This window comes from Myxocyprinus asiaticus, chromosome 41, assembly GCF_019703515.2.
Source record: "Myxocyprinus asiaticus isolate MX2 ecotype Aquarium Trade chromosome 41, UBuf_Myxa_2, whole genome shotgun sequence".
Classification (NCBI taxonomy): domain Eukaryota; kingdom Metazoa; phylum Chordata; class Actinopteri; order Cypriniformes; family Catostomidae; genus Myxocyprinus; species Myxocyprinus asiaticus.
The window spans coordinates 33,184,028-33,201,082 of NC_059384.1; the positions used below are offsets into that span (position 1 = coordinate 33,184,028).

At 38.9% G+C, this 17,055-nt stretch overlaps 1 protein-coding gene across 6 annotated transcripts in view; it reads right to left on the bottom strand.

Annotated features, from left to right (window-relative positions):
- Positions 1-10,931: 10,931 nt before the first annotated feature.
- Positions 10,932-17,055, bottom strand: part of LOC127431841 (histone-lysine N-methyltransferase 2C-like) — a 257,762-nt gene continuing 251,638 nt past the window's right edge. For all 6 annotated transcript variants that reach the window (XM_051682432.1, XM_051682434.1, XM_051682436.1 and 3 more), the window contains 4 exons: positions 14,581-14,697; positions 14,411-14,484; positions 13,775-13,883; positions 10,932-12,881 (listed from right to left, as the gene is read on the bottom strand). In XM_051682432.1, coding sequence (XP_051538392.1) covers positions 12,789-12,881; positions 13,775-13,883; positions 14,411-14,484; positions 14,581-14,697 — 393 coding nt within the window. In that variant the 3' untranslated portion in view covers positions 10,932-12,788. The remainder of the gene's footprint in view (positions 12,882-13,774; positions 13,884-14,410; positions 14,485-14,580; positions 14,698-17,055) is intronic.

Consider the following 17,055-nt stretch of genomic DNA (forward strand, 5'->3'; position numbering starts at 1 on the left):
GTAATGGTCAACTAGGTTGTTATGATAGTAAGTCACCATTTGCGGATACCATACAAATGAATGGGGAGAGCCATAAACTGATACCTACCGTTTGCAAAATTGTCAGTGTTTTCTCTTATAAAACAACAATTTGATTGTAGTAAACTCCACACATAGTTCATTCCAAAATTATTGTTTAGTGTAAAACATGATGAAGATTAGCGGACAGGCGGTCAATTCATTCATTTTTTTTTTTTTTTTTTTTTTTGTGATTAACATTTTTATTGATTTTTTCAAAGCAAACAAAACAAACAAATCATATATACAATAAATCAACATTAACTCCCACTACTACCCCTCCCCAATCAAGAACCCCATATATATATATATATATATATATATATATATATATATATATATATATATATACACACACACACACACACACACACACACACACATATATATATATATATATATACATATATATATATATATATGTGTGTGTGTATATACAGGTGCATCTCAATAAATTAGAATGTCATGGAAAAGTTCATTTATTTCAGTAATTCAACTCAAATTGTGAAACTCGTGTATTAAATAAATTCAATGCACACAGACTGAAGTAGTTCATGTCTTTGGTTCTTTTAATTGTGATGATTTTGGCTCACATTTAACAAAAACCCACCAATTCACTATCTCAAAAAATTAGAATATGGTGACATGCCAATCAGCTAATCAACTCAAAACACCTGCAAAGGTTTCCTGAGCCTTCAAAATGGTCTCTCAGTTTGGTTCACTAGGCTACACAATCATGGGGAAGACTGCTGATCTGACAGTTGTCCAGAAGACAATCATTGACACCCTTCACAAGGAGGGTAAGCCACAAACATTCATTGCCAAAGAAGCTGGCTGTTCACAGAGTGCTGTATCCAAGCATGTTAACAGAAAGTTGAGTAGAAGGAAAAAGTGTGGAAGAAAAAGATGCACAACCAACCGAGAGAACCGCAGCCTTATGAGGATTGTCCAGCAAAATCGATTCAAGAATTTGGGTGAACTTCACAAGGAATGGACTGAGGCTGGGGTCAAGGCATCAAGAGCCACCACACACAGACATGTCAAGGAATTTGGCTACAGTTGTCGTATTCCTCTTGTTAAGCCACTCCTGAACCACAGACAACGTCAGAGGCGTCTTACCTGGGCTAAGGAGAAGAAGAACTGGTCTGTTGCCCAGTGGTCCAAAGTCCTCTTTTCAGATGAGAGCAAGTTTTGTATTTCATTCGGAAACCAAGTTCCTAGAGTCTGGAGGAAGGGTGGAGAAGCTCATAGCCCAAGTTGCTTGAAGTCCAGTGTTAAGTTTCCACAGTCTGTGATGATCTGGGGTGCAATGTCATCTGCTGGTGTTGGTCCATTGTGTTTTTTTGTAAAGCAAAGTCACTGCACCCGTTTACCAAGAAATTTTGGAGCACTTCATGCTTCCTTCTGCTGACCAGCTTTTTAAAGATGCTGATTTCATTTTCCAGCAGGATTTGGCACCTGCCCACACTGCCAAAAGCACCAAAAGTTGGTTAAATGACCATGGTGTTGGTGTGCTTGACTGGCCAGCAAACTCACCAGACCTGAACCCCATAGAGAATCTATGGGGTATTGTCAAGAGGAAAATGAGAAACAAGAGACCAAAAAATGCAGATGAGCTGAAGGCCACTGTCAAAGAAACCTGGGCTTCCATACCACCACAGCAGTGCCACAAACTGATCACCTCCATGCCATGCCGAATTGAGGCAGTAATTAAAGCAAAAGGAGCCCCTACCAAGTATTGAGTACATATACAGTAAATGAACATACTTTCCAGAAGGCCAACAATTCACTAAAAATGTTTTTTTTATTGGTCTTATGATGTATTCTAATTTTTTGAGATAGTGAATTGGTGGGTTTTTGTTAAATGTGAGCCAAAATCATCACAATTAAAAGAACCAAAGACTTAAACTTCTTCAGTCTGTGTGCATTGAATTTATTTAATACACGAGTTTCACAATTTGAGTTGAATTACTGAAATAAATGAACTTTTCCATGACATTCTAATTTATTGAGATGCACCTGTATATATATGTATATGTGTGTATGTATGTGTGTGTGTGTATATATATATATATATATATATATATACACACACACACACACACACACACACACACACACACATACATACACACATATATATATATATATATGTGTGTGTGTGTATATATATATATATATATATATATATATATACACATACGTACATATATACAGTACATATGTAAATACGCACACACATACACTTTCTCATACACATATATACATACACATATAATAAACATACAACTCTAAACTATATTTCTCTCTCCAGAGACCTACTCCGAGAGCCCCCCAAAAACATCAAATATTTACCCCATTTCCCATTAAAAGAATCCCATATCCCCAGCCTTCTACATATTACCTCTTTGAAGGCTGCCACCCTTCTCATCTCCTCGCACCACTCCCGAATTGAGGGTGCTCCCACCAACTTCCAGCCCCTTAAAACAATCTGCCTGCCTATCATCACACTGGTGAGGACCCAATCTTTTATGTATTTATTGCCTACGTTGATGACCGCCTCATAACCCAAGACACAGAGTCTGGGGCAAAACGAAATGCCCAACACGTCACATACAAAACTCTGTACCTTCAACCAAAATTCTTGAATCTCAGCTCACCACCAAAAAACATGGGCCAGGTCTCCATCCTCCGATTGGCAATGCCAGCAGGTGGTTGGGTCTTTAAGACCAAGCCTATACAGTCTAGAGGGGGTCCAATAGAATCTATGTAGAATCTTGAATTGTATAAGTTGCACCCTTGCATCTCTTGATGCAGTCTTGATGTTTTTTAGAATCCCAGCCCACACTCCATCCTCCAACACCAAATTAAAATCTTTCTCCCATAATCTCTTGACAGAGGTTAAAGCTCCGTCCCCCAGACTCTGAACTAGCAGGGAGTAATACACTGACGCCTCATGACCCTTTCCAAAAGCAGTAATCACCACTCCTAATCTGCCACTTTAGGGGGGTATATGCTACTCCCAAAAATAGAACAGATCAGGTGGCGCAACTGTAAATACCTAAAAAACTGAGATCTGGGAATCCCAAAATGTTGAGCCAAAATGCCAAAGGATCTCAACACTCCACTCTCATATAGGTCACCGAGTGTATTAACCCCCCTCGCAATCCACTCTCACCAGCAGAAGGGGGACTTATCAATACATAATTTTGGGTTCAGCCATATGCTCGAGGCAGCATTCAGATAAATGTCTGAATTAAACACTCTGGACACTTTTGTCCATACTGAGTGCAAATGCAAAATAATGGGGTGCAACTTAGCTTCTCCGGTTAGTTTGATAGAAAGGCTTTGTAATGGCGAAATAGGGGCAAAGGACATATTGTTCAATACAAAACCAGGGAGGGGCTCTCTCCAATGAGCCAAATGCCTGAGTCCAAACACATAATAAAAATCTTGGGTAGGCCTAGCTCACATTTGTCAATCTGCCTATGCAGCTTACTGAAATGTAACCTGGGATGTTTACCATTCCAAATGAAGGACTTCGCTATGCTATCAAATTGCTTGAAATAAGAGAGGGGGACATCTACAGGGAGAGACTGTAGCAGGTAGTTGAATTTTGGGATACAATTCATTTTAATAACATTAACCTTCCCAATTATCGATAAATGTAATGAAGCCCACCTGTCCACATCGTTCGAAAATCTTTTTATTATAGGGTCAAAATTAACTCTAACTAAATCAGACAAATTTGCTGGGAATAAAATACCCTAATACTTGATGCCCTGTTTGGGCCACTGAAAGGCGCCTGGCTGGAAGGCCGCTACTGGACAGTACGCTGTCAGAGCCAAAGCTTCAGATTTAGCCTAACTGACTTTGTATCCTGAGAATTTGGAAAAGGAATGAATAATTCTGTGGAGGCAAGGCATAGATCTGGTAGGGTCAGAGACAAATAATAAAATTAAAACATAATCTGCGTAAAGCAGAAGCTTATGCGCCATACCTCCAGCAATCACATGGAAAATCCTCCTCCTTTCTTAAATGGTTCCAGGGCAAGACAGAACAATAATGGGGAAAGAGGGCAACCCTGCCGAGTGCCCCTATTCAGAGTAAAATCATCTGAAATTAATCCATTTGTTTGTACCGCTGCTACAGGGTGTCTATAAAGTAACTTAATCCAGCCAATAAATGTACTCCCGAACCCATACATTTCCAAAATCTTAAAAAGATAATCCCATTCTACCATATCAAATGCTTTTCGGCGTCAAGTGAGATAGCAGCGACCGGAGACTGATCATTCGCTGCTGACCACATGATATCAATGAAACGCCTAATATTATCAGAAGAGCTACGACCCCGGAAAAATCCCACCTGATCTATATGTATAAGAGATGTCATAACTTTACTTAATCGGTTAGCCAAAATTTTTGCCAAATTTTTGTACATCTAGCTGGATCAGGGAAATTGGACGGTAACTTTAACACTCGCTTGGATCTTTGTCCTTTTTAAGAATCAGACTGATCCGGGCTTGTGTCATGATTGGAGGAAGCTTTTCATTCTTTAATGATTCTGTATATACTTCTAACAAACTTGAAGCCAATTCTGTAGCATAAGAAGTCATGAAGTGGGTGTTCCTTGTAGTCTTCTGGGACACAGACAGATACACTTGGAGCTTTTGGTCATTTATCCAGACTCAGTCTGCAGCTGCACAATCTAGCGCATTTGTGGTGCTAATCAACTGACAAAGACTAGCAAAACCATCTGGCCCCAGAGCCTTGCCTGTAGGTAAGGCCTTAATTACCTCGTCAAGCTCCTCCAAGGTTATCTCAGAATCCAGAGAAGTTTTTTGCTCATTCGTCAATTTAGGGAGTTCTAATGGTTCCACAAATTTTCTAATATCTTCATCAGTAGACGAAGATGTGGAACTATAGAGATCGATATAGAATTCTTTAAAGGCATTATTAATATCAATGGCCGAGGTAAAAATTTCACCACCAGCAGATTTCACTGAGGGAATGGTAGAAAAAGACTCTCTGCTTTATATATCTAGCCAAAAGCTTCCCTGCTTTGTCCCCTGACTCAAAGTATGACTGTCTTGTCCTGAATAGCCAAAATTCCACTTTCCGCGACAAAATAGTATTATATCCGTATTTCAATCGGGTCAGTTCTCTGAGGCCATCAAACGACATTCTGCGCTTCAGCTCTGCCTCGGCACTTTTAATATTCCCTTCCAGCTCCACGAGTTCTCATGCTTTGGATTTTTTGGTGAATGAGGCATACTGTATGATCTGACCCCTAAGAACCACCTTAAGTGCCTCCCAAGCCATGCCCACAGAGGATACTGATGACCAGCTGGTCTCCATATAAACATTGATTTCAGTCTTTAACATTTGTTGGAAATCAGGATTTTCCAAAAGGGATACATTAAAGTGCCAACTATATGATTTCTTTTCTCTATATGTGGCAACACCTCTAAACTCACCAGGGTGTGATCTGAGACAAAAATGTTTCCAATTGAGCAATCCACAACAGATGAAATGAGGGACTTAGATATATAAAAAAAAAATCTATTCTAGAATAAATCTTATGGACTGATGAAAAAAATTTATAGTCCCTACCAGATGGGTTCAAAAGTCGCCAAATATCTACAAGACCAAGAGTTTTACACATCCTGTGAAGCGCCAATGTTGCTCTAGGGGGCTTACACACTTTTGCTTCACTATGATCAAGGACTGAGTCCATCAAAAGATTAAAGTCTCCTCCCAATATTATATCATGAGGTGCCAGCGGCTCGCAACATCCCTTCAAGATCTATAAAAAAAAAGCCCTGATCATCAGCATTAGGTGAGTAAATATTAGCCAAAATCAACCTTTGCCCCTGAATTTTAACAATAATGACTCTTCCTAATTTATCTTTAATCTGTTTGAGAAATTTGAATTGTAGATGTTTATTTATCACTATAATGACTTCCCTGCTCTTACTTGAGCCAGCACTAAAGAAAACATGTCCACCCCATATCTTCCCAAATTTTCCTGCTTCCTGTGAGGAGAGATGCGTCTCTTGAAGAAACAGTATATCATATTTCTTACGTTTAAGAAAAGAAATAACCTTCCTTCTTTTTATGGGGTGCCCCAACCCATTAACTTTCCATGTGGAGAGAGACAACCTACTCATAATAACATTTGACATTTTGATATAATAGAAAAAAACAACAACAAAAAAAACACCATGACTTACTCAGTCCGTCAACTTTATAAAGGACGTCCTTTATGTGAGCATGTCTCCCCCAGTAGATCCACGAGCCGGGACTCTGTGAGCTCGCTTGATTTCCAGCTTATGGCCTGTTATGTCGAGCAGACTCTGGAAGAGCTCATCCAGGAATTTCACCATATCTCTGCCCAGAATATCTTCCACCATATCTTCATGCTCAGGAATTCCAACAGTTCGTATATTGTTCCTTCGGCTCATATTTTCGAGATATTCCAGTTTTTCCAAAATATGATGCAGGTCTATTTTGGACACGGGTGGATTAGCGGATAATTCCCTTTCTGATGATTACAAATAATCAAACCGTTTTTCAGTTTCTCCTACTCTTGTAACCAACTCAGAGAATTTTGTTTCCATCGCCGTAATCAATCGAGGTATTACAGCGAGATCCTCCAAGTCAGCAACAACCTTCGTCAGCATCACCGAGATGTTGGACAGTTGACACTGAATTTCTTCTCCTGACGTGCCTTCCAAATCGAGTCCCTGGCTCGCAGGCCTGTCAGAGGTTTCAGCAAGAGCACGTAAGTGTCTTTCAATGTCTCCAGAGTCTGAGGATTTTGACTTCTTTGCCATGTTTACCTCAAAGAGCAAATATGTAACTGGGTGTATCGAATCTCACCGGATTATAACATGAAAATAATTAAAAAACTAGCAAAGTGCGCCGAGCTTGTCGCTCACACGTCTGCCTCTCGCATGGCATCACGTGACCTCTCAATTCATTTTTTTTTATTATGATTATATATATTTTTTAAATGCTAATTAAAAAAAAAAAATAATAATTATGGCCTTTTTAATTGGATAGGGAAAGTAGAGAGGTGACAGAAAATGAGAGGGAGAAGAGTGGGAATGAGATTGGGAAAGGACCTCACAAGCTAGGACTTGAACTCAGGTCACCCGTGCACCACATGTCCATGAGCACAGCCCGCTAGGCTACAGCTCTGACTGCAGTCAATTCATTAAATGATAAGCTGTTTCCTCACAACAGCAGTTTATTCAGCATAATGGAGTATCTCCTCCCTAGACATCCATTTAAAAAATGGCCTCGTCTCCTCACCAGTGTACCGCCCATAGAATTTCTATAGGACCGCAGCGTTAAGCTATTTTATGCTAAGCTTGTAGGTTCCACTATGTAGAATGTTCTATAGTAGCCCATAGGAACAGCCATTAATTATGCATCTATGTATCTGTTAGCCTATTAGCTTAGCATACAGCAAGCTTCTTCTCCTATTCATATTCATCACATTTCTCCTCACTGTTGCCATCTAGTGATACGGCAGTATGATTGAAATGATCAAAATGGCTTTTAATTTGCAGTAGATTCAATGTTTTTACAAACTTGCCACAGTATGCAATAGACTGGCATGTCTTAAGGTCAGTATTAGGTCAGAAACAGCTTTCTCTGGAAACTCATCAGTCAATCATTGTTTTGAGGAATGAAGGCTATAAAATGCTTGAAGTTGCCAGAAAACTGAAGATTTCATAAAAAGGTGTACACTACAGTCTTCAAAGACAAAGGACAACTGGCTCTAACAAGGACAGAAGGAGATGTGAAGACCAGATGTACAACTAACCAAGAGGATAAGAACATCAGAGACTCTAGTTTGAGAAATAGACGCCTCACATGTCCTCAGCTGACAGCTTCATTGAATTCTACCCGCTCAACACCAGTTTCATGTACAACAGTAAAGAGAAGACTCAGGGGTGCAGGCCTTATGGGAAGAATTGCAAAGAAAAAACCACTTTTGAAACAGACAAAAGAAACACAGACATTGGACAACAGATAATTGGAAAAGAGTGTTATGGATCTTAACCCCATTGAGCATTTGTGGGATCAGTTAGACTGTAAGGTGCGTGAGAAGTGCCTCGACAAGACAGCCACATCTATGGCAAGTGCTACAGGAAGTGTGGGGTGAAATGTCACCTGAGTATCTGGACAAACTGACAGCTAGAATGCCAAGGATCTGCAAAGCTGTCATTGCTGCATGTGGAGGATTTTTTTGATGGGAACTCTCTGAAGTAGTTTAAGACGTTCTGAACATTTTTTTCAAATTGTAATAATAATTTTTCAGGTTATTAAAGTCCTGACTATACATTGCGATCAGTTGAATGCCACTTTGGTGAATAAAAGTACCAATTTCTTTCCATAAGATCAAAATCTGTACATTATTCCAAAGTTTTGGCCACCAGTGTAAATCTTTGTAATTATGTTTAGGTATAGAGTTATGGATAGGTGAAGATTTAGGGTTACTGCAGGACTCCAAATAAACACAACAAACACAGTGGATGAATGTGTCATCCAACTGTTCTAAGACTTCAGGATTTTGCTGGTTATTTGAAGGGGGCGTTTCACCTGGTATTAATATGTGTTTTGGGTGATCCAATCACATGTGGTAAGCCCTAAATACAGGTCTAAACGGGGTCTAAAACACAACACCGGTCCTGCGTGAGACACTGAAGAAAAAGCGAGAGGCGGGGCAAATGTCAAATACATTCATCCAGCAAGTGTTTAAGAAATGGGAAAACAGAACAGACGCGTGCAAAAACACATTCGGTGTGAACGGCCCCTAACTCGTCCGTTCGCGCGTCTGTGAGTGAGAGCGCGTGCGCGAAATAAGATCGTTAGGCCTGTTTATTTTTTCATGAATTACAAAACTGAACCCGACCCGTCTCTCAAAGACTTTTGTTTCAGTTGATTGTACGTAATTTTCCACTTTATCCAGCATTTGTTCTGTGTTCGTAAATATCCCGATACTGTTTTACTGTTTAAGAAACCACTCCAAATGATTCAGTGAGAGAATGCTCTGAATGAATTCGAATCGATTCAGACCGTTTTGCAAGTCCATTTGTCCAATTCACTGAAAAGTACCGACTCAAATAATTATTAATTCACAAATTGGGCATCGCTGGTTCTTTTAAACAGCTAACAGAAATACGGGACACACTTCATGATTGATGAAATATTCTGAGAATAAGTATTTCTCAGGTCAGTCGGAGCGCTCATGGTATGCACAGTGTACGGCCATACAGCTGCAGGTGCCACTGATCACGAGAGCTTCACAGATCTTCTTTAGTGTGTCTGATATCAACACAGATGAGAAGCAGGAACACCTGAAGCTCCTTTAATACAGGTAATCCACTAAAATAATGGGTAATTCTGCTTGACATGTTGCATTTGTGCTTAGATTAAATTTCAGCCGCATCTAGGAGAAACAGTGCGCCGTTTTTGTCTTTTCTGATTTTGTTGTGCTTTAATATCGTGCAGTATAAAAGTTCACCTTGGGAACCACGGTTCCAAATGCTATATCTTTGGATTGCATTGTACCATCAACATTTTTTTCCTGATATAGTTGACATGTTGAACAACACCCAAGTTTTTAATTTAATGACCGTCCATACTTGCTGTTTAAAAGGTATAATGTCAAACATGAATAATAACTGAAAAGTGTATTTTTGTGTTTTGTCAGCATTGTTTTATCATGAGTCCCTGAGAGTAATCAAAATATATTTTCTGAACATTTTGAAAGGTTTTCTAACAACTGATACCATGCATTTGACCCTTTTTGCTATATATATATATATATATATATATATATATATATATATATATATATATATATTTTGTAGTTATAAGCTCTTACTTTTGGGGACGACATTTAAGTATTAAATCATTAAAAATGCCTTCAAAACAGCGCAGTGCCTCACCTGACTACATGTGAAGGGAACGCATCCTAATACCAGGTGGAAACAGGGTCAAAAGCACTTCTCATTGGTCAGTCAGTTTTAATCGCAGTCCTATGAAAAATCGGATCACTCCATAAAATAAAATAAACGACCCGGTTTAAAGGCTCGTTCAGAACGAATAATCGCACAAACAAACAAACAAACAAACAAAAAACAGTTTGGTGTGAACAGGCCTGTAGTCCCTTGCATTTACCTGGCAGAACTTTCAGCCCAGAGTCATCTCGAGCGAGTCTTCACCCGGAGACAAGCAAACCTGGAGAAACCTGCGCTTTATATAGCCGACATAGGTTCAATCTCAAATTCAAAGCTTTATGACGTCACAAAGGAACAGGAATTCCGAATTCCATGACAACTACCATGCCATAATTGTGGATGTCACAGACGAGTGTGTGCGTTACTGAACAAACAATCGAATTATTAGATGACAGGGAGGGAATTTTTTCCTGAAAATATAGTTTTGCGTTCTGTGCGGGAAAAAGTATTTATTGATTTATTGCTTCAACAGCCAAATTTAAAAAAATCACTATTACGCTTTTACAGCTTTCCAGATGAAGAGCGGTGGATTACAGCAATCAGAAGGAATAGTGTAATATAATACAAAGAATAATGTTATACATTTGTGCCAAATAATATAAAATTTGCAAACACATTTTTTTTTTTTTTTGGTGGCAGATTTACGCTGCTAAATAAAGTGGAAGCCATCACATCCTGTGAAAAGGGTCCATTGGGTGCATGTTGCCTTACTACTAAGTTTTCAAACAGAGCGAATATAAAACAACGGTCAAAGGAAAGAAAAAATAAAGAAAATATATATTATATATATAAGATCTGACCTTAAATGTCAGTAAACCAGACATGAGTGAAAGAATATGGTGTAAAATATTTTATTTTGTATTTGTAAATGCTCCTAAATCTGATTCCACAAACACCAAAACCCACACTTTGTATACCCCCCCGCAAAAAAAAGCTTAATTTGAACATTTGATACTACTATACAGGACAAAGAAAAAGGCAAATACTGTTAAATGTCTGAATATTGTACAAGGGAAAAAATATCCAAGAAACAATTTATTACAGCCAGTCATTGAGAAAATATGTACAATTGATTCAAAGTTGAAAAAACAAAACAAAAACATCATGCCATGTATATTACAAGCTCAGGATTGTTTAAGAATACCAACAATTGTAGTCCACGTTAGTTGTGCACATAAAAAACTTCATTTCAAACTGGTCTGCAAAGTGCCATTACCAGGGTTTGAATTATTTCAGAGTTGAGTTTGACATCATACCATGATTTTTACTTTTCAACAAATCAACACTAGAAATACTTCAAAAAAAAAAAAAAGAAAAAAAAAAAATGTAAACAAGAAGCATACCTTACATTTTATTAATGTCTACGCATTGAGTTTTGTGAATGAATGTGAAAGGCATTGAACTTCATCTCTAAAGTTCTGAAGGTGAGTTTAAATGGTGCGGAGCATTAAAAACAGCTCGTGCTCGCTAAAGAAATCTATCGGAAGATTTATGGGAGGATTCAAATAGAAATTCACAGTGCACACAATCTATTGAACTGAGATAGGATGTCACAATCATTTTAGCATGACTGGTGCTCTTTTAGATTGTGAAAATAGATTAAAAAAAGCAAAAAAATAAAGTAAAGGGTATTCTTCAAGTGATCAGATAATTTTAGCCATTATTGATTCTACATTCTAAATACAACAAAAATACTCTGAATACTTTCTTTTTTTTTTCTTTTTTTTACAGATTCTGTACAATTTTATACAACACATATACTCTCAAAATGACATCTTGACATCCTTCTTAAATACTTTTTTTTTTCCTCTTAATTTTTTTCACTTTTCGCTTAGTTGAAAACAAACAAAAGATCACCCAGACAGCTATGATAAAGTTAAGGTAACATTTGGTCGAGTATTTAAAAATGTTCATTTATAGACGGATATTTACACAATATAAAGTAACATGTTCTGTCCAATCGGCAGGCTTTCCAAGCAGCTCGACTCTCTGCGTCTCCACATTTTTTTAAAAATAGCTTCAATCAATAATAAATACAAAAGCTGTCTCTTATTTTACAGAAATCAAAACAAAGGAAAAAATAAACTGACTCAAGGAATCAAGTATTTCAACGGTATCTTTCTGTTTTAGTGCAAGTTAATAATTCCCTTAGCTTTATCCCTAAGGAAGTCATCTCAGTACATTCCTTGTTCAGTGGTGTCTACATTTCTGTAACTATATGTGTATACATCTGTATATATATTTCTTTACCTAGAGGACCTGCCTCTTAATATCTAAATAAGGCTGTGGCCAGCACTTTCAAGGCCGAGCCCACTTGAAAATCTCATTTACATCTCTCCCTGTTTGCCAGAGCGCTTCATCGAATCTCTCGAACAGAAAAAAAATACATTTACATTGTCTTTGCAATTCAGAGTAACCAGTGTGCAGCCTGTGTTTTATTTAAGGTGAAGGTGCTCATTCATAAACTATACCAACTCTCCCGCCACTGAACCAAACGTGACCCCTACAGTCTCTTTACAGGTCAAATTCTTACAGTTCTGCTGTCTAAATACTACCTTAACAACATATTTTAGTTTATTTTCTAAATTGTTTTGTTAAGTAATAAAATGTTTCCTGTTTAGAAATGGGCCTAGACAAAAAACAAGGAATGCATATATGTTAAATTGTCCATCACTTCTCTGAAATCTTAGGTTTAGTTCATCCATTTACGGCAATTTACGGCACCACAGTGACAAGGAATTTTGTGTTGATCGTCTTCCAGATCAAACTTGTAGTCGTAACACAACTGGAAAAGAAAAAAGGCAAGTTTATCGTTTCATTATCATCAGGGAACCTGGACCAAAAAAAAAAAAAATTGTTTATGTAACTGTGTCAAAGACCACTTTCAATACGAAACAATATCTGCGTTTCCACTATCGGGCCAAATGAGGGTGTGCTAGTGCGTGCCAGGGTCAGTTGCGTTACCACTGTCATTTCCGCGGCTTCATCGTGCCTCCTCTGGGCTTTCTCAGGGCCATGGCCTTTGGCCTACCGATTACCCTTGGGCTAAACAAAGCCAACTGGGGATTGAGGCGGGATCAATGTCAAAGGTGGAGTTTCGCCGAACTTGCCAAGTTGTGTATCCAGCGTAAAACGGTACAGGTTCAGGAGAAATTAAAAAAAAATTGCGGGTACAGAACAAATCAATTAAAACGCACAATGGACAAAGTGGTGCCCAAAGAAAGAACTTTCCAAGGTTGAAGATCATGGACAATGTACTGGGACATTGTCCTGCTGTTAGTGGAGAGACCACTCGGGACACCATGGCAGTTACAGTCGGTGAGTTATTAATGCTAACTTATCTTGCTAGCTAGCTAATGATTACATATGGTATAAACTTGATATTCTAGATAACTAGATTCCAGCTTGAGTTTCCCTCTTGCTTGTGAAATGGGGGGGGGGGGGGCAGGCGCCACTGGCACCAGGGCGGCGTATTAAGGGTGGGTTTTAGGGCAACGCTGTGGGGCTATTGGCCCGATGGTGGGAATGCAGATCGATTTTGGTCACGCAGCTTGAGGTCCGAGGCTATTGGCCCCGACAGGTCAGTTGATAGCCCTGGCTTGCACTGGCCCGATGGTGGGAAAGTGGTTAATGTGAGGTTTGAAGGTCTTTTGGACTGGTGGGAAATATTTAATTTACCTCTTCGCCTCGCTGGATTCGGCGGTTGGAACTGATGATGATTTTGTGACCTCTCTCAAAGGTTACGACCTCAGCAATGCAGTTGGGTGCACAGGAGTGGTTGATGTACCTGGTGGATAAAAGGAACATTAAAGAGAACAAACCTATACCAGATTAAGGCCTGAACCACACTTAATGCAAGAAAGTGAGTGCAAATGCTTCTCGCTACACAAACTATTTTCTGTACCATTGCTTTGGGAAAAGACCACAATTCATAACCTAACGCATCATCAGGTTTGCTGCAGGGGTGCTACAGCAGACATTAGTGTAAAATGTGTTCTTTTGCATTGAGCTTTTTCTTTCAGGTCATCTACTGTCAAGGCGGAACAAGTGTTTGAAGAAAATCTTGCTGAGCAAGTTAAAGTCAACATATTTGTAGTGAATAAGTGAATAATAACATATCTGTTTTAATGGCACCAACACTTGAAGATAACTCTCATCATCCCCTCTATTATAATGAGGTTTAAGAACGCACGTTCTTGCATGTTCATGTGTGAGTATATGCAATTAAGTTGGTCTGTGTATCTAAAGCTGACAGTGTCGATATGTTAATAACAAATAAATGAACAATAACAAATAAAAAGTTCCTTTCCTCACCTTGCAGGTCCTCCTGTAATAGTTGCATCAATGACATGTTCACTATCAATGCGAAACATGTAGACTCCACGATTCTGCAAAAAGTTAAATAATTTTTTAAACACATTTCAACAAAGCACTTGGAAAAGTACTTCTTTTGGATAGTTTTAATTAAATCTGATAATTCATACCTGTGCCTCATACATCTTCTCCTTCCTGTTTGCCACCTCATTGCGAATGATGGTACCAATGTATTCAATCACCATAGTGTATTTTTCAATGTCCCTAGCGGCATACAGCCCCAAACCCTGAATTAAAATAAAAGGGAAACTCAAATTATTACAGTTTCTTGGGTAATTTTTGCAAGCATTTTTTTAAATGTATTTTTAAATGAAATAAATGTTTCTATATCTACAAACATTAGGGTTGGGAAATTAAGAAATGCTTCCAATGAGCATGATTCACTGTTTTTGGCATTTAAAATGCGTGAATGCAACTTTTCACATGACATGCCTCAGAAAAAATGAAATCTTGAGATATAGACAGCAAAAATTAAATCTGCTAGATACAATATTTCTTTCAAGAACTGTTTATAACAGTGTCGGGGGGTATTTACACTTGGTCACTTCTTGCGTTTTTACTGATTGGATTACTATCGATTGAAAAGCACATTCCATTTACACTTGGCCACATCAATGTCTCTCCACCAAACAGATATAAATACGATCTTCAGCTCTCGCCCTATATGCAGAGTTCACTTCTGTGATTATGCTAATGCCAGGCAGCAAATGTAAAATATGTGATGATTTACATGATTCCAAGTGTCTTTGCGTGCGTGCTGTGCATTTTCCCCTCAGGGCTTGTCGTAGGTAAGATGTTACATGCGTGTCAGCTGCGCTCATAAGTCTCGTTTGCGATAAGCAAGTTTTGCGCAGAACCGATCACCAGGGATCACCGGCAGGTGCATGCTGGTTAGAAATAAAAAATGATCTCGTTAGAGCGAGGTGGCCGCAGTCTTTGGAGGCAGGCGATGCAGTTGCTTTCTCCCAGCTGTGAAAACTGCAAGCATGATGGAAACGACTTGATAATAACACAGCTTAGTGCTCATTGGCTTAAACCAGTGGTTCCCAAACTGGGTGCCTGACTGACTAGTGGTGCCGCAGAATCTCTGCTCAGTTCAATATTTTGATAGCCACCATTGTTTAAAGTACCAGCAATACCAAGAACTGACTCAATTCGCTTCACTACAGCCAGCTGCTTCAAATGCTCACGTTTATGTTTGCGTGTGCTGTATTAAGTGCTGAATGCAACTGCACGCATGAACAGTCAAAGCGCTTTTTGGCCCCTCTTGACGCAATATTAATGTAAACACAAACCGTTAATGTATTGCAAGAGTGCAGGCAGATGGGACAAAAATATGCAGTCTTGTTCATCAAAATCCTTTACATTTTAAAGCAACATAATTTAAATAACACCCACTTTATCAGCAATAGCCCACATGAACGCGAATCATGCGACATCTTCCTTTGATCTTGTTGGCGGCTGATCCACTATGAGAAGTGAGAACTGTCCAACTTGACTGTACTTATTTCACTCCTCCCCTAACTGCAGCCACCTACTCTCATCTACTTTCAAGGCGAGGTGTTTGGCATCTCAAACAAGCATAATGTCAGTGTTTAGTTTCAGTTTCATCAGCGATCTGCATCAAATAAATGAAGAAAAAAGTACTGCCTCCCCTAAAACGTGAAACCATTTTTTAAATTTGTTTTTATTTATTGCGGGACCTCTATGCAAATACCCCAGTAGCAACTGTTATGTTTACCATTTTCCCCATGCTGACATAGCACTGTTTGGGCAGAGTAAAGTTTACATATGTAGCATGAACAGCCAGATGCATTTACACTTGACAGAGTTTCGAATGGAATGCGTCTCAAACCACCCACGGATTCACACTGGTGGCCAAAAGTTTGGAATAACGTCCAGATTTTGCTCTTATGGAAAGAAATTGGTACTTTTATTCACCAAAGTGGCATTCAACTGATCACAATGTATTGTCAGGACATTAATAACGTGAAAAATTACTTTTACAGTTTGAAAAAAATGTTCAAAACTTCTTGAACTACTTCAAAGAGTTCTCATCAAAAGAATCCTCCACATGCAACAATGACAGCTTTGCAGATCCTTGGCATTCTAGCTGTCAGTTTGTCCAGATACTCAGGTGACATTTCACCCCACACTTCCTGTAGCACTTGCTATAGATGTGGCTGTCTTGTCGAGCACTTCTCACACACCTTACAGTCTAACTGATGCTCAATGGGGTTAAGATCCATAACACTCTTTTCCAATTATCTGTTGTCCAGTGTCTGTGTTTCTTTGCCCACTCTAACCTTTTCTTTTTGTTTTTCTGTTTCAAAAGTGGCTTTTTCTTTGCAATTCTTCCCATAAGGCCTGCACCCCTGAGTCTTCTCTTTACTGTTGTACATGAAACTGGTGTTGAGCGGGTAGAATTCAATGAAGCTGTCAGCTGAGGACATGTGAGGTGTCTATTTCTCAAACTAGAGACTCTGATGTACTTATCCTCTTGTTTAGTTGTACATCTGGTCTTCCACATCTCTTTCTGTCCTTGTTAGAGCCAGTTGTCCTTTGTCTTTGAAGTCTGTAGTGTA